General features: G+C 43.2%; 1 protein-coding gene, 2 non-coding genes and 1 pseudogene across 3 annotated transcripts; 1 reads left to right on the plus strand and 3 right to left on the minus strand.

Moving 5' to 3' along the window:
- Positions 1-1,755: 1,755 nt before the first annotated feature.
- On the minus strand, positions 1,756-1,827 carry trnaa-cgc (transfer RNA alanine (anticodon CGC)). The gene has a single exon. It is a non-coding gene; the product is annotated as a tRNA-Ala (tRNA).
- An 11,777-nt stretch (positions 1,828-13,604) lies between these two features.
- Positions 13,605-13,686, plus strand: trnar-acg (transfer RNA arginine (anticodon ACG)). The gene has a single exon. It is a non-coding gene; the product is annotated as a tRNA-Arg (tRNA).
- Positions 13,687-19,549: 5,863 nt separating this feature from the next.
- Positions 19,550-20,607, minus strand: LOC148663646 (uncharacterized; annotated as a pseudogene).
- LOC148663647 (uncharacterized) lies at positions 20,604-21,431 on the minus strand (the record flags this gene model as incomplete). Its single annotated transcript, XM_088630880.1, has 1 exon — positions 20,604-21,431. A coding segment is annotated over one exon (828 nt), but the record flags the coding sequence as incomplete, so codon positions are not given.
- Positions 21,432-21,669: the final 238 nt, after the last annotated feature.

A 21,669-nucleotide genomic window follows, 5' to 3' on the forward strand; every position in this document is an offset into this window, starting at 1 on the left:
AATGCATACCTTACTGCTGCTAATCACATTCACGTGTTTACGAAGCTTTTTTCTGTCCGTTATGTTTTTGCTAAGCAATTTCTCCATTTTCCTCGTACTGTGATTGTCAGCGAGCACAACAAGATTGAAACAGTGTAAAGGCAGGTAAAAAAAGTCAGGGTAAAACGCCTGATTGTCGGGAGTGTGATTTGAACCCGTGCCTCTATTTGGAGATCAAAACACAAAGCTTAAAAGACACGAAGCTGTAAATTTGCTGTTTTAAACCGCTCGACTATCCTGAAAAAATGGGTACTAATTGCACCAGTTGCATCCGATTTTCCGTAACTTTAGAACGATTGATACGACTGGACGAACACAATTTATGGCGTTTAGCATGACATGGAAAACGGTACTGGAGCATTCGGGTCCGGACGACCAGACTCAGAAACAGTTTTTATGTTTATGGGCTCTGAAAGAAGATCAACACTGTCGGGATCCTCGCAAGTCACGTGTCTCTTGTTCCGAAGAGCAGTCATACCTGACCCGTCTGGAATGACCACTGACAGACTTTATCCAGAAGCGACGGCACCACTCCCAGTAGAGTGAGAAATACAGCATGACATGGGTAGTTAAGGGGCTCCCACAATCCATCTTTCCTCACATTACTGATTTTTTTCAATAGCATTTGGACCTTTTTTCACATTCAGATTTTTTTCTCATTTAATAAAATCTTTTAATCAACAACATTAAAAAGAAAATAAATGGAACGTTTTTTGGAACAATAATTAAAAAAAAAATATTTCAATGCCTTGGTTGTATACGTGTGCACCCTTTATAAAGGGAGTTGCAACAGTGCTGAAATTTAAAGAGCATTTCTGTAGAGAAAACAGCCTTGGTGTTCAGCTTAGGGAGCTTGTCTTTTCGAAATTCTATTTCTTAACACCTTGCACCTTGACAGACTAACAAATATTTTTTGGAGAAATTGGCTCACACACCGGAAGACACTAACGTTTATTTACGTTAGAGTAAGTGAATAACAGTTTAACCGAAAAAGTTTGTAATTGTGATTTTGTTAAAATTCAATAAATCGTCTATCAACAGTTAGAATTTATTAAGAAATTGTTTTATTTCATAAACTATAAGACAATTCAGAGAGTTTATAGGTCATATCCGTCGCTTATGTTCTTTTAACTCTAGCGTTCAGGATCCAAACCCAGGTGCGGACGGTTGTGTTTCTTGAATCTCTTGTAATCATCAAAAGTCGATGTGTAGTCCTTCAGTACTTTCTCCAGTTGTGCCATGGATATTTTATACGTTCAATACTTGTCATGCTCTTTTGCATTTTCCTTAACAAACGGAAAAAGTTCAAAGTGTGTTTATGGCTGTGCTTCACATCTACACGACAGCACTTGTAACAGTACAGGACACGCAGTGAGGAGTTCCTGAAGCTTTCAGTTTAATGCGGAGTTCAGAAGGAGTTTTCGCTCGCTGAATGATCTCTCAGGAAATCCCGGGTGAGATTCAACAGGTGTTTTCTGCAACAGCCATGACAAGTGTGAATCAATCTCAGGATTTCCTGAATTTGAACTAAATTATTAGTTCAAATAATTTAGGATTTAACAGAACTAAAAGAGGTACATTTAAAACAGCAGCGCAACTCTGCAGCACGTCGAGTGTGCCTGCATTTATTTGTGTAAACCTGGCTCTCTCTGAACACAAGCAAAGAGTTCTCACTCACCAGAAGATTGCGATGTGAGTACTGTAATATAAAGCACCTGGAGATGCCAGGGATTGAACCCGGGACCTCATACATGCGAAGCATGCGCTCTACCACTGAGCTACATCCCCGATGAAAAGTTTACGGAACAGACTAAGAGATGTGCTAATGCTCACTGATCACACCACTCATGAAGAATGCCTGCAGTTTCCCACTTTCGCGTTTCTTCTACTACAGAGTAAATTCATAGGAATGAAAAAATAAGGAAGGAAAAATAATGGCATCGAAGCTTCAAGAGACTGTGCACAAATTAATCTGTTATTTTTACATCCAGTTACATGGGCGACGGTGGTTGATTCCCAGACGGGGGAGTGCTTTTTTTCTACCTCCTTACTCGACTGTCTTTCAATTCTATTTTATTTGTAAGCTTTTTGCATCTTTTAAGTGCTCTTGATTAAACTATGCATAGAAAAACAGCAGTGCTGATGATTTAATGTAAAAGGGTGAAACGACGCCCCAACCACAGGAATGGTAACAGGAAGGATCGTGTTCTTATTTAATATGTCCTTTTGAGGTGTCTTGTCAATGCACACAGGCGGTAGAGCTGAATAATTTACTTTTAGTGGTGTTTTTAAACAAAGATGGAACACGTTCTTTCTATACCAGGAAGAAAGGAGCAGACTTTACCTTTTTAGAGGCAAAAATGACACCTTATCAAAGCTAATATTAATTAAAATGACATCACAACAAAAGAGTGGAGCCTTGAGTGAATAAAGCCTTGAGTGGAGCCTTGAGCTTTCATTGGACGTCTGTGTCTCCATAACTTTGTAGGTGAGAGAGAGGAGTGTGATAATTTGCAGGTGCTTCTCGGAAGTGCGTTGGTGGTACAGGCGCCTTCCAAATAATTGAGTCAGGTTTGAATCCCAGCCAGTGCAAACCCAAATCTTTTCAAGATAATCTGTGGTCCGCTAACACATCTTTTGAAACACTACAACAGGTAACACCCGTGTGAAACATCATGAGCATCTGTTAAACCTCTCTACCTGCCCGTTCCTCACAGAGACATGACGAGGGTCTACAGGGACATTTTGAGCCGTAGAAACATTTTATCATTCCGTACTTTCCTGTGCAGTCAGGCCAGTTCCACTTTAACTGCGCCCGACAATGGAGGTCGTTTTGAAAACAACGAGAGTAAAGGCACACTGCACGTCTGCAGAACATCACGTCCGAGTTTAAGGACAGCAACATCAGAGATTGGAAGCTAGGGAGTTTCAGGTCTGTGTTTTTATTATAGGTTCAAGAAAATCTGAATACCTTTTCAAGAAGTATTTCAGAATCCCAGTCAAAGACAGTACGAATGCCGCATAGATCTGCATTGTACAATTAGTATACTGTTTGTCCATTGAATCAAACACGCCTTATGAAACATTTCTAAAACAGGAGAGATCGTTAGGGAATGCGTCTTCCTGTAAAAATAAAATGACTTCAAGGGCACTATAAGCAGAGGTGTGAAAGCCTGCTCTACAGAAGAACAAAAGCCAGAGATGCCAAAGAGGTCGAGATTTCACCACGTGAGAGAAAGCATCTCAGAAAACGAAGTTGCGGTCGTTTCCACACGTTATAAAACCACTAGGTCAAAAGAGAGCTGAAGAGCCGCTGTTGAAAGTAACACGGCCGAGCGCTCTTAGGAGCTGGCTTAAACCTTGAGCCTCTTCAGGAGCATCTGTTGGAGTCACACTGCTACAGCGTATCTCCTTGTTAAGTATCCCTTTTATTGTTGTTGCTGCCTCCAGGCGATGTAAACCAGATTCAGAAAAAAAATAATTTGAACAACATTATTCCTACATTTGCTTGAAGGTGCCTTGGCCAAGTGGTAAGGTGTCGGTCTCATAAACCAAAGGCTGTGGTTTCAAACCCCACCTGTGCCTGTTTCAAAGTCTTCAAAAAAAACTAGCAGTGTGTGAGTCTCAATAGTAAGAGAACATAACTGTTGCCAGTGATTAGTGCATATCCTGCCTTGATTATTAGTCAACAAAGCTTGTCTCTCTTCACACCCATCTTCCGAATGATCGCCTCAGCATTGGGAAGGAACGTGCACTTGGTACAGCCCCCCACTCCATGGTCTGATCACAAACAGATCCGGTGAGCTGTCGGTCCAGGTTGGAAGTAACTAAAGCACTAAGAATCTGACTTAGGAACGAGAAGACCATGTTTTTTTAAACAAGTAAATAAAATAATATAAAATAATATACTGCCTGCAAGACTAAGTCAAGTTCAAGTTCAAGTTTATTGTCATTATACTCATACGCAGGTATATGGTATAACGGAATGCTATTTAGCTAGCTCTCGGACATAAGTAGTACAAAGAAAAAAACACAACAACAATACAATTGTATAACAAAAGAAAGACAGAGACAACAGCTGATGTGCAAAAAACAACAACAGGCAGTGTGCAAAACAACAAAAAGGTAACAGGTTATGTGCAAAAACATGCATCAAAAGAATGAAATAAAGGGATAGAAATGATGGGGAGTGAGCTTTTGACATGTATGGTAGAGGTAGATTTTCAATGTGTGTTTGGGTTTTTGGTAAGAAAGAAGGCACTGTGAGGTTCAGATCACAGGTGAGAGGTGAGGAGAGAGTGAGAGAGGCTGGGAGTTTAATAGTTTAATAGTGCGGGGATAAAAACTGTTTCTGAGTCTTGTAGTCCGGACCCGAACGCTCCGGTACCGTTTTCCATGTCATGCTAAAACAGCAAATTTACAGATTCGTGTCTTTTAAGCTTTGTGTTCACTCTCCAAATAGAGGCACGGGTTCAAATCCCACTCCCGACAGTCAGGCGTTTTACCCTGTCTTTTTTACCTGCCTTTACACTGTTTCAGTCTTGTTGTCTTGTTGTGCTCACTGACAATCACAGTACGAGGGAAACGGAGAAACTGCTTAGCAAAAACATAACGGACAGAAAAAAGCTTCGTAAACACGTGAATGTGATTAGCAGCAGTAAGGTATGCATTCAAATGTTTAAGGCTTATTTATAACAGCAGCAGAAGAAAGGTGCAGCACAATGCAATTTGTGAGAATTCGCGGGTTTTTATGCTGCTTGGACTTCTTTCAAGCCTATGAAGTGACCCCCATTTTATTTTCATTTTCAAACTTCAGAACCGAATAACAAAGAGGTTTCATGTGTGACAGCATTCCGTTGCAAATACCGTTTCCACGATGTATTCAGCGACGGGAATGAAATATTTTAGTGCTGGCTCAAATGCGAGGAATTTCAGAAAAACCTGGAAAGCAACGCTTGCAGTAAATGACAAATCTAAAGCGTGTAGTCAGCATGAACAGAACAACGCAATGCTCTGTAAAAACGAAGCCGCAATTACTCTTTTATCTCGGGCAGTTCATTCCGATACGATGTTTCCGCAGAATAAATGAAATGCCGAACTTGCCGAGCAAGTTTAATACTTGCTTGTGAGCCCTAGATAAATTGGCTGCTGCAATTTCAGCAAGCGGAGTTCTGTTCAGCTGCCTGTAGTACACATTGCTGATTCCTTTTGTGAGGGCACGGGCAATCTTTCAACGATAAGGCTGACGTGCCAGTCGAAATTGTGTTTCCCTTTCACTGTGTTGTATTTGCCCTACTCGTACAACATCAATTGTGATGTCATCATTGCCCATTGGTTTGTCTTGTTGTCATTGTGTATTTTACATTACAGGAACTGAAAGTACTGAACTGAAGGTACTGAAGGTAGGAACTGAAAGTACAGACTGCTTTAATTATAAGAAAGTTTTTTTTCTGCTGTTCTCTTTCCTGATGTATTGGTATTTGAAGGCTATTGGGCAGCAATGATTAATCTTCCTGAACTCGCTATATAACATATGGGTCCATGGTCATCTTAGTTTAGATGTACCTTTTAGAGGTGGTATTTTTCTCCATCGTTCAGCCTTCAGACATACTTGGAAAGTTTTAGGCACAGACATAATCTTTCTTAATCCCCTTTTATCCTGAGGTGACGTCCCAGGTAAGCTTGCCCCCTGGGAATATTCACTGTGCTCTTCAGGATTTTTGTCTGATTCTACACAGATTTTTTCTCCTTCAAACATGTCACCACTGTCTGTGCTGCCGTGTGCAGCCCATGCATCTTCTGTATCTTCTGATGAAATTCTGAGCTCTGTGTTGCCTTCCAAACTATGTCCCTCACTTTGACTTGAAATATGGACTATAGATTGTGTACTGTCATCTGGTTGTGAATCCTTACCAATACTCACCTCCTTCTGCACCCTAAGCACTTGGATTCTTACTTTTTTTCTATCTTCATGCCAAATCACTGATAACCATTTCCTGTTGCTGCAGCAATCCTCTCCAAGGACTCTGTTTGACAGTGTTGACCACATATTGTCATGCCACCTAATTTTTTTTTCTAGCTTAAAAAACTTCAGAAATTCTTTGATCTCATTCCCTACTCCACCAGCCCTTGACCACAGCTCTGGCCTCCTACTTCTCTGTCCTCCTTTAACATGTGGCATTGCCAACAATCTGAAAAATAGGGAACACATCTGAATGAAGTGGAAACATAATTGAAATTCAACTCCCAATGGATGTTAATAGTGTAGGAGTGCAACAGATGTACAAATCCATTCAATGTTTTTATTTCTGTGTTTAATTTTTGAGGGACCTTATATTTTGATATAGCATCAATCACAAAACAGCATTCTGTCAATGTCACGACCACCAGCCAACTGGTGGAGTTCAACATGTGTTAATCCACCAGCACATGCTCTACTGTGCGGCAAGCAGCACTGTTTTAACCATTCAAACCCGCTTCCCGCTACTCGGTATTGAGTCTTCTCTTTGAGAGCTCTACCTCGCGTTCACTCTGAATCTCGCTTACTGGTTATGGACTCTCTTTTGCCTCTCAACCTTGGACCTCGCCTGACGTTCTGGATTGTTCGCCTGTCTCAATAACTACTTACATCTGCACAGGATCTGCATACCTTTTCACTGAGGATTTCTGACAGTCACAGCCACATAAAAAACTAGAAAAGAAGTATGTGTTTCTTAAAAAAAATACCCCCCAAATTGTTTTTGTTTTTTTTAAAGTCAACATATCTGGGTTGTGTTTGCAAGATTTTTAAAAATTGCAAAGTTTGTGTGGGTATGATTGTAAAAAATCAAATCATAACTGAAGAAGGCTCCATGGTCAAAACATTGTGTTTTCTTCTTCTCTTTTCAGCATGGAATAAACCTATTACTTGTTCCTTGGAGATTACCATGTGCCAATAAGATATGATCACTGTATTGACCATATACAATTTCTTGCATTAGGAATTCCTATTTTGCATACCACAGCTTGCTCTCCTTGAGACACACATACAGGGAGAGAAGCTGGGGGTCAGAGCACAGGGTCAGCCATTTATATGGCACCCCTGGAGCAGTTGGGGTTAAGGGCCTTGTTCAGGAGCCCAATGGAGTAGGTGTCACGCCCTCTGCAGCCAGAGGGCGCTCCTTCTCTGTCCCGTCCCTAGTTTCCGGTCTGCCGTCCTTCCGGTCTTTCTCTTTCCCTTGGGCTATATATTTCCGGGTCTTGCACTCTGTCCTCACTCAGCATTGACGTTCGGATGTCCTGAGACCCGCCTAGCACCAGGGCGCCCCACATCCGCTCCCTAAGGGCATAGGTTTCTATACGGCATTCCTGAACTCTTTGCACTAATGAGCCCGGGCCTTTTTCCCGTCTTGCCGCTACGCATATGGGTCTTTTTCCGCTCTCCTGCTCCCCACGGTGAGTCCCTTTGGACATCCGTGACAGTAGGATTCCTCTGCTGACCGTGGGATGTAAACCAGCAACCTTCCAGCCACAGGTGCAGATCCTTAGCCACAGAGCCACCGCTCTGCCAAATGTGCCAATTCTTTAAAGGAAGTCCAAAAAAATGCTAATTTATTTTTAAAAATAGTTGCTGTAAATAACATCAGTGGCTATTGAAGAGTACATACAAGCACAGAGACAAGTTAATAAACTTGGAATGACTACTTACAGCTCTGGAAAGACCGAAGATATTGTTTCCGGTTGTTAAGGAACAAGTAATAGGTTTATTCCAGGCTGAAAAAAAAAGAAGAGAGAAAACAATGTTTCGGCTGTGGAGCCTTCTTCAGGTGTGAGAGAGAGAAGGCAGTAGGCAAAGGTAATGTAGTGGGAGAACAAAGGCTGGGAGGGAGGAGGAGTGAGAGATGGGAGCAGGGGACAGAAAGAGAGGGCAATCAAGAGGTGTGAAGTCAGAATAGGTGTTGAGATGTGTGAAATACAACTTCCAATGAATGGAGAAAATTTAGTAGAATAGTAGTCTGTTGTTTAGAGAAGGGGGAAGGTGTGATCCTAGCTGCAGGATAAGTTTGGTTTCGGTAGTCTTTCTAATGTATGAGTTCAGAAAACCATCTTTGAGAACACAGATGGAGAGATTAGAGTGGTCATGGCCATCAGAGGTGAAATGAGAAACAGTGGTTTTTGGAGAGATCTTCAATCTTCACAGCCCTGACATGTTCTCTGAAGCGGTCTCCAAGTCTCCTTCCTGTTTCTCCAATATAGAGAGAAACTGGGCATTTACTGCAAGAGATACAGTAAATAAGGTTGCTGGAGGTACAAGATGCCATCTGGGTGATCCAGAATTGTCCTGAGGGGCCTTGAATGAGTGTGGTGTTGGATGTGTACTTGCAGGCGATACAGCGAGCTCTGTTGCAGGGGAAAGTACCTGGTGTGGATGGTTGCTGAGAGCGGTCAAGGGAGCTGTGAACACGAAGGTTGCGCAGATTAGGTGATTGGCGATATGAGATGATGGGGCGGTCAGAAAAGAGGGCCCCAATGGAGGGATCATCCTGTAGGATGGAAAAGTTGTCGTTAACAGTCCTGGGGATAGGAAGTGTGTTAGGGAAGCACCAAAGGAATGCGGTTGTTATGGTGGGAGTTCCTGATTGGGTTGATGGTCCGAGGGGTGTTTTTGGCTCGGGCAAGGGCCCTGTCAATAATACTGCTGGAGTATCCTCTGTTGATGAAAAAGGAGTAGATTTTGAGGGTTTGATTCTGGAAGTCGATGTCGTTGCTGCATATTTGTTGTAGCCGAAGGAACTGTGAAAAAGGGAGAGAATTTTTAGTATGTTTGGGGTGAAAACAAGAGATAGCTGTGTGAATCCGTGGGTTTGTAATAAACAGAAGTGGAGAGTCTGGGGTAGTTGATGGAGAAGTTGATGTCCAGAAACGGAAGAGTAGTGGAAGATATGTTAACTATATATTTGAGGGACAGGTGGAAGTTGGTGAAATGGTGCAGGAAGCACTTAAGCTGATCGTTGGAGCATGTGGCGGCACTGACGCAGTCATCAATATATCGCTTGTAGAGGTCAGGGACATAGCCAGTGTAGGAAGCGAAGAAGCGTTCTTCTACCCAGCCAACAAAGATATTGGCATAGCTGGGTCCCATTCTGGTGCCCATGGCAACTCCACTCACCTGTTGGTAAAAAAGATTATTGAAGGAGAATGCGTTCAGTCTGAGAACCAGTGTTTCTGGTTGTTGTCCTTTAATTGATCTAGCACCAAAACATTAATCCTAAACAGTCAAACAAGTCCATGTGATGAAAACCCTTATGCTCTTTAATGTTTTTTTACGCACTAATTTCCCCCCCTCCCACTCATCAGCTTTTGGATGAGAGATTCTGACCACTGTATAAGATCAGAAGCAGTAGAAGAAACGGGCTTCTTTTCTGCTTATTTAACACACTCCTAATGCAAACAACACATTACGAGTACAACGGAAAGGTTGCACCAAATGGGATCAAGCAATTTAAAACATATGTTCAGGGTACAGGAAAGTTGTTATAGAGATGATGGTATTCATGGTATTCATGAAACAAATAATGTTGCAAAAAACTTTGCCAAAAGTCACAACCCATTTTACAGTCATCAGACAGGTTAATCAGTTGGATATCTCTTAGGTTCTAAATGCACTTAACGGCTGTATAATGCATGCAAAAGAGTAAAAAGAGCAGTAGTGAACTACAGTTCTTACAATAATAAACAGCCATTTGATCTTGTGAATGATCTATCATACACCCTTGAAATGATGTTAAAGATTTGGAAGTTTGCACAGCTTGTAGTCTTTCTAACTCCATGAGACACACAGACAGGGAGAGAAGCTGGGGGTCAGAGCGCAGGGTCGGCCACTGTGCTCTTGTGCCAAACAGGTCATACAAAGACCGCCATTCCTTATATCTTTCCCTGAACCTGTGTGTCACTTCCTCACCTTCCAGAAGCAAAATATCAAGCTTCCACACACCCTTCCCCACAGTAACAAGGAATAAAAATTGTACATGACAGCAGACAATGGTCAGAGAAAAAAAAACAGGGGTTAGGCCTGCGGTCGTGCAAGTAAAATCACGTATCAGAACAAAATGTGTGAGGCTTGGGTCCCATTAGACTAGTGCCGTGTGAAACCTGCCCTCCCCTGACTATGAAGTTTGAAGCCATCTTTCAGTTTAAAATCTTTACATAATGTTTGCAATAATATTGATGATTTATCAAATTGGACCCGCCTCTCGCCCCTCATTCTGCCTTCTCTTTCTAAAAGAGAATTAAAATCCCCAGCTAAAACCACTGGTTCCCATCCCAATCAATATACTCAGTTCCTGAATTAGGACATATCTGTCATGTGAGCAACTCAGACAATATATATTTAAGAGTTTAAATTAGACATTCATGAAACCCAGATACACCACCAGTGCGCTCCCTGGTTTCACTACAAGGTGCTGACGTACCATCTTATTTTTAATTAGAACAGCTATACCATCAGATTTATTTTCTTTGGACCCACTCCAGATTGATGGGCCCAATGTCCCCAGTTCTTCCATATCCTTATAGCCGTTTTTAAAGGGTAACCCACACTCCTGTAACAACACAATATCAGCATTTACCTTCCTCACAAATTATAGTATATTCCTTGCCCTTAACTTGGACCGAATGCTTCTCACATTTATGGACACAATATTAAGAGCCATACTTAAGTAGGACCAGGGGAGACTAAAAGCTCTGGCTACAATCATTCAGTAGGTGACACCTACTATACAGGCCTCCCCCCCCTTTTGCTTTAATTGTCTCCTCCTCCACCACCCCCACAATCCATAGGATATATCTCCACCTGCCTTCCTTGAGTCTCTGGTTCTAAAGCTTGGTCAGTAAAATCACATATATTGGAGACATCTAAACCCATGGGAGAACCTACCTGAGGACTCGGAAAATGATCTTCCCTCACTCTTCTGCTCAGAGTTAAATCATTTTCTAAATCTAATGTCTCTTTTAGACTGCACCCTCTGTTCTGTACATTTCATTTGAGCACTTTCAGTCTCCACAGGTGGCAGGCTATTGGAAGAGCATTGGTCGCATGGTTAATCACTTAACAGAAGTTAAGTTGTCAAAGTATATCGGAGTCAACCAATACTGATCAGGTTCTGCTGCTGCTGAGCCCGCAGCCTTCACCATAAGGTCCAATTCCCCAAGCCTGTACCCTTCAGAAATTGCAGTATAGAATGAAAAAAACTCCAATAGATATCGGCCACTGTTGGCGATTTTCCTTTAAGAGAGATAGATAATACTTTATTAATCCCGTAGGGAAATTGACAAATGATTCTCCAGAAATTTTACGGAGTGTATCACTTTCACTGAGACCGAGGAGTGTTAAGCTGTACATGAGTCTTTGTGACTCGGTTGTTAACAAAAAGGGTGGTGGTTTGAGCCTTCCCAGGGACGCTATGAGCCTTTTAATGTACACACCCGTCTCACTTTACCTCCACGGCCGGTCTTGTACCGCAATCAAATACAGAGCCCGCAGGGGGCAGTAGGCTCGCAAATATAGCTCACTGTGTATATAATGAAGAAGCAGAGGTTAGTTTCTCATCTGCATGTTGCAGAGCCTTATGCAACTCGCAACAACAGTTGGGGTTTGATCCCTGCACGGGCTATTAGTTGAAAGACCATTGTAAATGACGTGTAACAGATTTATCCAGCTGGCTTTTATGTTTCATACTAAATTGCTATCTTGAAACCAAAATAATTAGAAATATGGAACACAACTGTTGTTCCCCATGAAGGAAAGCTGTTTTTACACTGACGTCACTCCTTTTTATTTAATCCAGATTTTAAAAACAACTCCGCCCTATCAAAGGAAAATGTTACACAAAAGTTGGAAAGCACACTCTGAATCCATCTGTATATTTGATTTCCGCAATCCGTTCAAGGCTGCCTATGTTAATCGTAAGTGTATAGATGAAACATTTAATATATTGTTCAGTTTAAATCAAAATGCTTTACTACTACAAGAGAGAAGTATAGTATGGAGGATGCGACAAATGTGTGATTTCTTGGAAGAAAACTACTTTTCTTTGCGTTCGAAATTAATTCGAAACAATTGACACACAAACCCTTTGTCTTTTTTAAAGAGATTATATCTTTAAACAGACAAATGTATAAAATGTGTTTTTTTTACCTAGAGATTTTGGAGATGGGCGATGTATTATTAGTAGAGGCTGCTGACTAACACTGTACTGTCTGGAGATCAGCTCCATTTGCAATAAAAAAACATGCGTAACAAAGCTGGAGAGCAGCTGAACTTGTGCTCAGTAGTCAGTATGGTGCTGAGGGTTCAATACTGGTGTTGTTGTATTAGCACGAGCTGCACAGGCTCTGAATCAGACCATTTCAATTAGTCTGATCAGTGCAGGACAAGTTAATGTAGAATTATTGCTTTGTCTGTCTCTTGTTTGTATATAAATGGATGTCTCTGATAACTTAATGTTAGTTTTTATTTTAGTTTTAGTTTTACGATGTAGGTCATGTGTTGATATATGACATGTCTCATTCCTGATTCAGCTCATGCTCCATAGGAGAGAAGAGATTCCTCCTGTTTCTCGTACAACCATATCAGAACAGAAGCCCATGTCACCCAGCTCTGATTCATGATCGAGTTGCATCTTCAACATTTTGTTTTTGTTTCTGATCATAATTTTCTTTAGTTATGATCGATATTGAACTTTTTCTAAGTAAAACAAAACTAATCAAACATGCAGGCAGATTTTTGAAAAGTATTAGGAGTTGACAGGGCGGTCCTTCGGAATAGTCGTCAGAAAATGTGAGAAAAGGAAAGTTACGTAAACTCTCACACACAGCATTAAAGACTGGAATCTGATCATAAAAAAGCTAGCTGTCTCCCCGTCGGTAATCAAACCCCGGTTTCCCGCATGACAGGCAGGGACACAAACAACTTTACTAACTAGGAGCGCTTGCTAGCTATTAGGAGGCATTTACTCTTAAATATGTTACTGTTTTGGGTTTCGACTTTAATTTTCCCGATACCAGTTTTTTACAAAAGTAAAGGCACACGGCACATGTCTGGCACATCACGTCCGAGTTTAGTGACAACTACCTCAGAGATTGTAAGCTGGGTAGTTTCAGATCACTTTTTTTTAAAGGTTCAAGCAAACCCGAATACCTTTGTGTAATTGTTTTTCATAAAGTGTAATTGTATTATAGCATGTGCCCTTGATGGTTTTCTTGATACGTTATATGTGCTCTTGTTTGTATTGTATGTAGTTTTTTTGTTCTAATAAAACGTAAAAGACACAACTTTCCGGATGCGGCTGCTGTAAAAATAAAATGACATCAAGGGTGCTGTACACAGAGGTCTGAAACCTGCTCCACAGAAGATCTTTATCCAGAGGTGTTAAAGAAGTCGAGATCTCGCCATGAGAGGGGAAGCATCTCAGAAAAAGCAGGTGCAGTCGTTTCCACGGTCATAACGCCACTGAGTCGGGCAACAAGAGCAAAACCCACCCGGCTTCCTCCGGGCAAGTATTGAGACAAAGAGACAGTGCACAGCGGGTAGCGTGGCCGAGCGGTCTAAGGTGCTGGATTACGGCTCCAGTCTCTTCGGGGGTGTGGGTTCGAATCCCACCGCTGCCAGGTGCTTCTGTCAAGACCCCCTTTCAGCTGGCTTCAGACGAAAGGGAGGGAACTGCTTTTTGGCAGTCTCTCGAGAAACTAAGCAAAGTGTTTAAAGATACTTTCTCAGCTTGACATCAAGGCACAAAACAAAAACCTTCTTGCGTCCTCTCAACCCAAAAGCGCTTTGCCACTTTTTGCGTTATGCAGGGAACGACGTCTGCCCAGATCACTTTTGTGTCAATGCAAATCGTAGTGTGCCCTCCGTTTTAATGTTGGCTGTGCTGGCGTGCTGCTTCTGTCTGTGAAACTTGAATGTTCTGCTTCTTCACACCGAATCGTCGGCGGGGGTTGAGCTTGTTAAATCTTTGCGCATAGCGCTCCTTTGGAAGTACTTTGTCCAAGTTCAAAAGCGATCGTGGGATTTACTTCATGCATTCAAAAAGCATGCCTCGCACGACAGATTTAAATGGGGAATGGAGCCTGCTTCTTGCTGTTTTTCCTGTGGTAACAGTTACAAAGTTGATCGTGCTTTCACATTCTGTTAACAGTATTCACTGGCTGAGCTTTATCAGTTGGTTCGTAAAGGAATCTCTGCTTCGGTTCCAGAAAAGTCATCTGTAGTGTGTTTTTTTCCGTGCCCATGGCAGTCTTTTAAAGCTGATAGTAATGGCGGCGAAGTTAATTTTTTATCCTCTTTAAAAGAATAAGGACGGGCTGGGGCGAGCTCCATTTACCACTCTTTCAGCTAACCGCCGAACTCGCGAACTGATTACAGTGCAGAGCCATAGGCGCCTCGCTTTTCTCCATTCTCTGGGTTAGGGTGAAAAAAAAACTTTGCTGGTATTAGCTGGCCTGCTGGGAGTACCTCTTCTTCACTGATAAGCAAGATTTGTGTTTCATCTTTCGCAAGCTGTATAGATTTCTTTCAAAACAAGTTGTTCCAGAAAGGAAACAAACACTTGCATTCACCTGAATTAAAAGGCATGGGATTTGCCCGTAAGGATAAATTCTGTACAGTAAGACAGGAAGAAAGTCACCGCTGGGAATCAGACCCAGGAACTCCTGTTTACTAGACAGGCGCTTTAGCCAACTAAGCCAATGCGCCGGCAAAGTACTGTCCTTTGACAGCCACTTGGACACGTCTCAACTGCTCTGAGACATCTGCGTTCGGTGTGCACCGAGCCTGCTCGCTTTGCAAGTTGCCTCATTTACATGCCATAGCTCCACCACTAAGAGAAAGGATGAGAAATGGCTTTTATCTGGCACTTTTCATGTCAGAGGATCTCAATCTGCTTTCCGTGTACAAGAGGATGTCCAAATCATGTAGCTAAAGACGTAGACGACAGTGCTCCACTGAAATCTTGATCTCACAACCCTCGGCATGACTCCGCTGTGTTCTGCTTTAGACAAAGGGGGGAAAAGACTTCATTCATCACACGTTTTGCACTGTTTACGGTGTTTGCAGTGCTCTTTCTTAAATGAAAACCAGGAATCGGCACCATATGAGGTGAGACTAGATAATATTGGATCAAGTAGCCTCGCCATTCCATGCGTGATGTGAGCAAAGTGTAATTCCTGTCTTTATAGTGTGCTTGTTAGAGACTTAGCTGGCACCCAGAGCGCTTTAAATCCGGGAGTCAGCAGCCCAAGACAAGAGAGCTTCCTTCGTCTATGTTTTTTGCGTGAAGGGGGAAACCATGCGTGTGCTGCAAACGATCTTAGTATCGAAGTGCCGTCCCACATAGCCGATCCGAACAATCTGCTTTACAGAGGAGCACTGCCGGAGCTTATCGTTGGCAAACTGAAGACCAGGCTGACCTCTTCTGTGACTCTTGAACACTGAGTCTCAAGGTTGTGAATTCAAGCTCCACGCTGGCGGGAAATTCCATAGGTAATGATCGCATTTTCTTCCATGCTAATCAAAAGAAATATTAAGAAACTTTTCCCGATACCAGTTTTTTACAAAAGTAAAGACACATGGCACATGTGTGCCACATCACGTCCGAGTTTAGTGACAACTACCTCAGAGATTGTAAGCTGGGTAGTTTCAGATCAGATCACTTTTTTTATCAAAGGTTCAAGCAAACCCGAATACTTTTGCAAGAGACATTTCAGAATCCCAGTCAAATCCAGTACGATTGCTGGATCCTTCGAATTCGACTGAACTATAGCACAGATCTGCAGTCCACCATTAGAATACCGTGGGTGTGTTGTATAAGCCATACTGCCCAAAATAGTTCTAAAACAGGAGATGCATCCTCGTTTAGGAAAGTGGCATAAAGTGAAATGGTCTGGGAAGAGTCCTACGTTTGAACAGTTCAAAATAGATGTAAAGGGATATTTACGGACTCTTTCGAAATGTAAGAACAAGCTGTGCGGCCCTTATCTTTATTTACCTTGTGTAATAGTTTTTCATAAAGTGTAATTGTATTATAGCATGTGCCCCTGACGATTTTCTTGATACATAATATGTGCTCTTGTTTGTATTGTATGTAGTTTTGTTGTTCAAATAAAACGTAAAAGACACAACTTTCCGGATGCGGCTGCTGTAAAAATAAAATGACATCAAGGGTGCTGTACGCAGAGGTCTGAAACCTGCTCCACAGAAGATCTTTATCCAGAGGTGTTAAAGAAGTCGAGATCTCGTCATGAGAGGGAAAGCATCTCAGAAAAAGCAGGTGTAGTCGGTTCCACGGTCATAACGCCACTAAGTCGGGCGACAAGAGCAAAACCCACCCAGCTTCCTCCAGGCAAATAATGAGACAAAGAGAAAGAGCACAGCGGGTAGCGTGGCCAAGCGGTCTAAGGCGCTGGATTAAGGCTCCCAGTCTCTGTGGGGGTGTGGGATCAAATCCCACCACTGCCAGGTGCTTCTGTTGAGACCCCCTTTCAGCTGACTTCAGATGAAAGGGAGGGAGCTGTGTTTTGGCAGTCTCTCGAGAAACTAAGCAAAGTGTTTAAAGATACTTTCTCAGCTTGACATCAAGGCAAAAACCAAAAACCTTCTTGTGTCCTCTCAACCCAAAAGCGATTTGCCACTTTTTGCGTTATGCAGGGAACGACGTCTGCCGAGATCACTTTTGTGTCAATGCAAATCGTAGTGTGCCCTCCGTTTTAATGTTGGCTGTGATGGCGTGCTGCTTCTGTCTGTGAAACTTGAATGTTCTGCTTCTTCACACCGAATCGTCGGCGGGGGTTGAGCTTGTAAAATCTTTGCGCATAGCGCTCCTTTGGAAGTACTTTGTCCAAGTTCAAAAGCGATCGTGGGATTTACTTCATGCGTTCAAAAAGCATGCCTCGCACGACAGATTTAAATGGGGGAAATGGAGTCTGCTTCTTGCTGTTTTTCTCCTGGCTGTCTCCTGGCTGGAGTGTGTGGCAGAGGTCCTGGTCTGGTGCGGGCAGTGCAGCTTTAACCTGTTTATGAATATCACTAACAAGTTTAGACATTTTCTGGCAATATGCTACCAAACACTCATCTAAGTGGGTGAGGTCTGTGGCCTCCCCCTTTACTTCTGGAAGCCCTATTCTCATGTGGGCTGAGGCCTGAGTTTTAGTGCCTCGTCCTACATTGTTTTGTGCACAAATGAGACATTTATTACAAAATTTCTCTGCAAAAGTTGTGCATACTTACCATACTTACCATCCCTCCTTTTGACACATTGTCTAGCCCATGTGTCATTTTAGCAATATAGGGGAAGAAATGTCGGGGAAGACATGGTTTCCCTGTTGGGCCTACCCAGACCCCATTAGAAAACAACCCAGACTTTTTCCAGACTGCCTTTTCAGCCGGAATGGCCAGGGCCTGCATGTCAGATAGTGAAGCCATTGCGGGCTCAGGGCTAAGAAGGGGAAGTAGAAGTGCAGAAGAAAAAGGGGATACTGCAGCCGCCTTTGCTGCAGCATTGGCCCTGGAGTTGCCTCTTGAAATCTCATCCAGCAAGTGGATGTGTGCTGCACACTTGCACACAGCAATAGAGCTGGGCAACAAAATAGCTTCGAGCAAATTGCTTATCAGGAGGGAGTGCTGGATCGGTGTGCCTTGTGATGTGAGAAACCCCCTATTCTTTCAGAGAGTACCGAAGTCATGCACAACTCCAAAAGCGTATCTACTATCAGTGTAAATAGTAACTGACTTTCCGGTTGCCAGGACACAAGCCCTTGTTAAAGCCAAAAGTTCGGCTGCCTGGGCAGATAAATGCGAAGGGAGGTGTGCAGCCTCGACAGTGGAGTGGTCAGAGACCACTGCAAACCCCACATGACTCAATCCGGTGGTTGGGTCCTTACGAGCTGACCCATCAACATAGAAGAGCAACTCAGAGTTATGAAGGGGAGAAGAAGAGAGATCCTGCCTGGGCGTTACCTGAGAAGTGATGGCCGCCAGGCAGTCATGTGGCTCCCCCTCGTCCTGAGTGGGCAACAAGGTTGCAGGGTTTAACACTGTGCATTGCTCGATAGTAACATGCCGCAGAGATAAAAGGACATGATGGTAGTGAAGAGTAGACGCGGAAGAGAAATCTGAAGTTTTACTCTGAAGGAGGATAGAAGCCGTAGCATGTGGAACCAAAAGCTTCAGCGGGACGATAACAAACTAAAGAGGCAGAAGCCATGACAGCTGCAGCTGCTGCCGCTACAGCACATAGGCAGGTTGGGAGGCCTCTGGTTACAGACGTAAGTCGCTGAGAATAATAAGCATCTGGTTTAAGACAGTCTCTGTGCTCTTGTAAAAGGACAGCACCGTAGAAACCAGATATTTCGTCAACACATAAAGTAAACCCCTTAGTCATATCAGGAATGCCCAATGCAGGGGCAGACATCAGTGCAGTCTTGAGTTCACCAAAAGTGTTTTCCGCTTCTTCAGTACAAGTCAGTCTGTCAGTCATATTCAGGCCTGAGGCGTGCGCCCTGTCAGACAATGGCTGTGCTATTTTTGTATACCCAGGTATCCATGCCCTACAGTAACCTGTGCAGCTTAAGAAGGACATCATTTCCTTCTTGGTGCGGGGTTTTGGAATTTTTTGGATCGCAGTTATTCGCAATTGAGCATGAATTTGCAGAAATGTCATGACCCAAATATCGTACATTCTTTTTTACAAGCTGCAGCTTTGATAGTGAAACTTTATTTCCAGTACTGGCAAGATCATTTAAAAGATCTTTAGTATCCTGAACGCAAGCGCTTCAAGTGCTCCAAGATTCACTTGGAGAGCAAATCAACAAATCATCAACATACTGCACTAGTGTACTACCGTTTTTAAACCCAAACCCTGAGAGACAGTCCTGCAATGCAGAGGAAAATACAGTAGGAGCCTCGGCATACCCCCGAAGGCATACGAGTCCAAGTTTACTTTTTTCCTTGAACGCCATCTCAAATTCCTCATCTGGACCTCTGGACCTCCAAAACGAACCTCTGCTGTACAATGTAAATTGCTCACGTCCTGAAAATCACCTTGGCCTGACTACAGTCTTTTTATTTCTTGTAAAAGAAGTTGTGGCATTTGTTCCTCATCCTGCACTAAGTCCCAGCTATAGTAGTAGTCAGGGACTGTGGATGAGTGTTGTAACAACATGGTGCGTGGCAAGCAGTCTTCATTGCGGGTTAGCTCAAGCCCTTTTTCTGAACAGACGATGGTGAGGCCCATTTTGCAGAGTAAATCTCTGCCACATATATTAACAGGGTACCCTTTAGAAAGGAGGAAGGAGTGGTTACCAGGCCCAAACCAATGCTGCTGGCATTCCACTGTCAGGGGTGCAGTAAAATAAGACTTTGTGGGATGTCCTGTTACTCCTATTGTTAAAATGGATTTTGAGGACGGGTAGAACCTATAAATAGGGTCTCTGTTAACAAATGTGTGGCCAATAAAATTTCATAAGGGTCTCCATTTATGTATAAAGTGACCTTGGGTAGCTGAGACGGGGGAGAGAGGGCAGATAAGATAAAAGTCTCGGTGCCCTCAGGCCCTACCTCAGCTTGCGATGAACGTCAGTCCCTTTTTTCCTCCTGCCAGGGTGAGCTCACGGTTACCTCAGGTGGAGGTGGTGGTGGTAGATCCCAGTTGTTGCCGTTGCTTCTTCGTTTTGCTGTGTTGTGTTCGGGGCAGTCACGAGCCCAGTGTCCCGTCTGTCCACACTTGAAGCAAGTCTTGAAGTCCCCTCTCGGGCTTTTGCTTCTTCCTCTTTGGCCTCGCCGGACGCGCTGTCCTCTCCCTCTGTTCTGGTCACTCTGGTAAAACTGTAACTGAGCCATTTGCAGCTGGTGAAGCTGATAATTATCCTTTCGGGCTTTTCGCTCTCTTGTCTGTGAGCTGTCTTTCAGCATGATAAACATGGCGACATACTTCTGCTAATCGGGCAGTGTCCCAGCCTATACAGGTAGCTTTTACCATGCCACTTATTTCTGGAAGCAGTCCCTCTACAAAAAGGTTAGTGAGTTGGGTTTCATAAACTGATCCTGCCTCTCCTGCTGGGGGTTCAGACAGGCCACTAAGATTACTGAAGAGAGGAGTCAATCTCTCCAAAAAGTCATTACAGGTTTCCCCGGGTTTCTGGTTACTTCGCCTTAGCACTACCCAATCCACTTTCCCCTGGTATTTAGCCTTTATTCTGCGACATATGGCATTAAGCTGGGTCTGATAGATACTGCCAGCGTCGCTGCTGTATGGGTGGTCAGGGCTAAACTCATCTTGACCATCTCCCCTTACATCACCATAATCAAGCATAATCAAGCTTCAAAGTCTTTATAAAAATAGTCTCTAGCTCTCCGCTCGTGGGTCTGCTTTGTGCTACTAGCCGTCTCAGGGCTGTTGTGTACTTACGCCCATTGGTTTTGGGGTTTGGCAGCTCCCCAATAACTGCCGCCAACTCAGTTAATTTCCATGGGCGATAAACGAGGACAGTAGGTTCCTCATTATCACCGGTGTGGGGATTAGGACATTCAATCATTGGCATGTGGAGCACCCCCTCTCCCTCCTCCATGGACTTGGGATGTGGAACGGCAGAAAGATCTGCGGAGCGACCCCCACCATACCGCACTCCTCTCCTTGTGCGGGACGGCGAGAGCATCCCCTCCATGTCACCCTTTTTCTCATCCCGTCGCCTATTATACGCCTATTATAAGCCGGCCGGCCCTCCCCATATGGTGGAGGCGACGGAGGGGTAGTCACAGGAGCAATAGCTACTGCAAGACAATCTAATTCGGGATACACTTTAGTAGTGCTCAACATCATCTGTTCAGGTTTCTTACCCCATCCTGATTCATGCCTCTTAGCACATTCCTCCCACACACGTACACATCTGCACATATATTTAAAATCCCACCCGGGATCTCCCTCTGGGTTAAGTGAATCTGTCATTTTGTGTAATAATCGTATGGCCCATGGCTGAAAACTACCTACACGGGGCCATCTCTCATTTGTCCATCCTGACATATTATCAGAAAAAGGTTGACAGTATATTAACCCATATTCTCTTCCCACTATATTCATGGGCGTTTCAGTTTTCTTTACACTATTGCCTAACTTACTTTGTCTTTCTCTAACTTGCGCCTCAATTTTCCACAACTCAAAACACTTCCAGTCGACTTTCTTATTTCCCTTTTTCTCTTTTTCTTTTAACTGTTCATATAGTTGTTGTATCTGCCTGGTACTAAAACTACCATTTTCTGGAAAACCTAACTTACTCCATGATGGAAGACACTTTATTCCCCTTTCTCCAAATTCTTTGTACATGTACTTCGCTGGACCGCTCAGTCCTGTTTCCGTCTTTGAATTTCATTTCCCATTTTTACTGATCAGTGCCTTACTTTAGAACCTTATCACATTAACTACTCTGCAGAGCAAAAACCACACGTCTGTGTTAAGATAAGTTCTTTATATGAGTCCTGGACTCATCAAACCCGCGTGAGAACACCCTCACCGGCCTCCTCTCTTTCTGCAATAAAACCACAGAAAATATTCTAAATCGTCTTAAAACAAAAGTTTGTTAAATGGATCACTTACTGACGTC

Source organism: Lepisosteus platostomus, chromosome 5 (genome assembly GCF_059453375.1).
Source record: "Lepisosteus platostomus isolate fLepPlt1 chromosome 5, fLepPlt1.hap1, whole genome shotgun sequence".
NCBI lineage: Eukaryota > Metazoa > Chordata > Actinopteri > Semionotiformes > Lepisosteidae > Lepisosteus > Lepisosteus platostomus.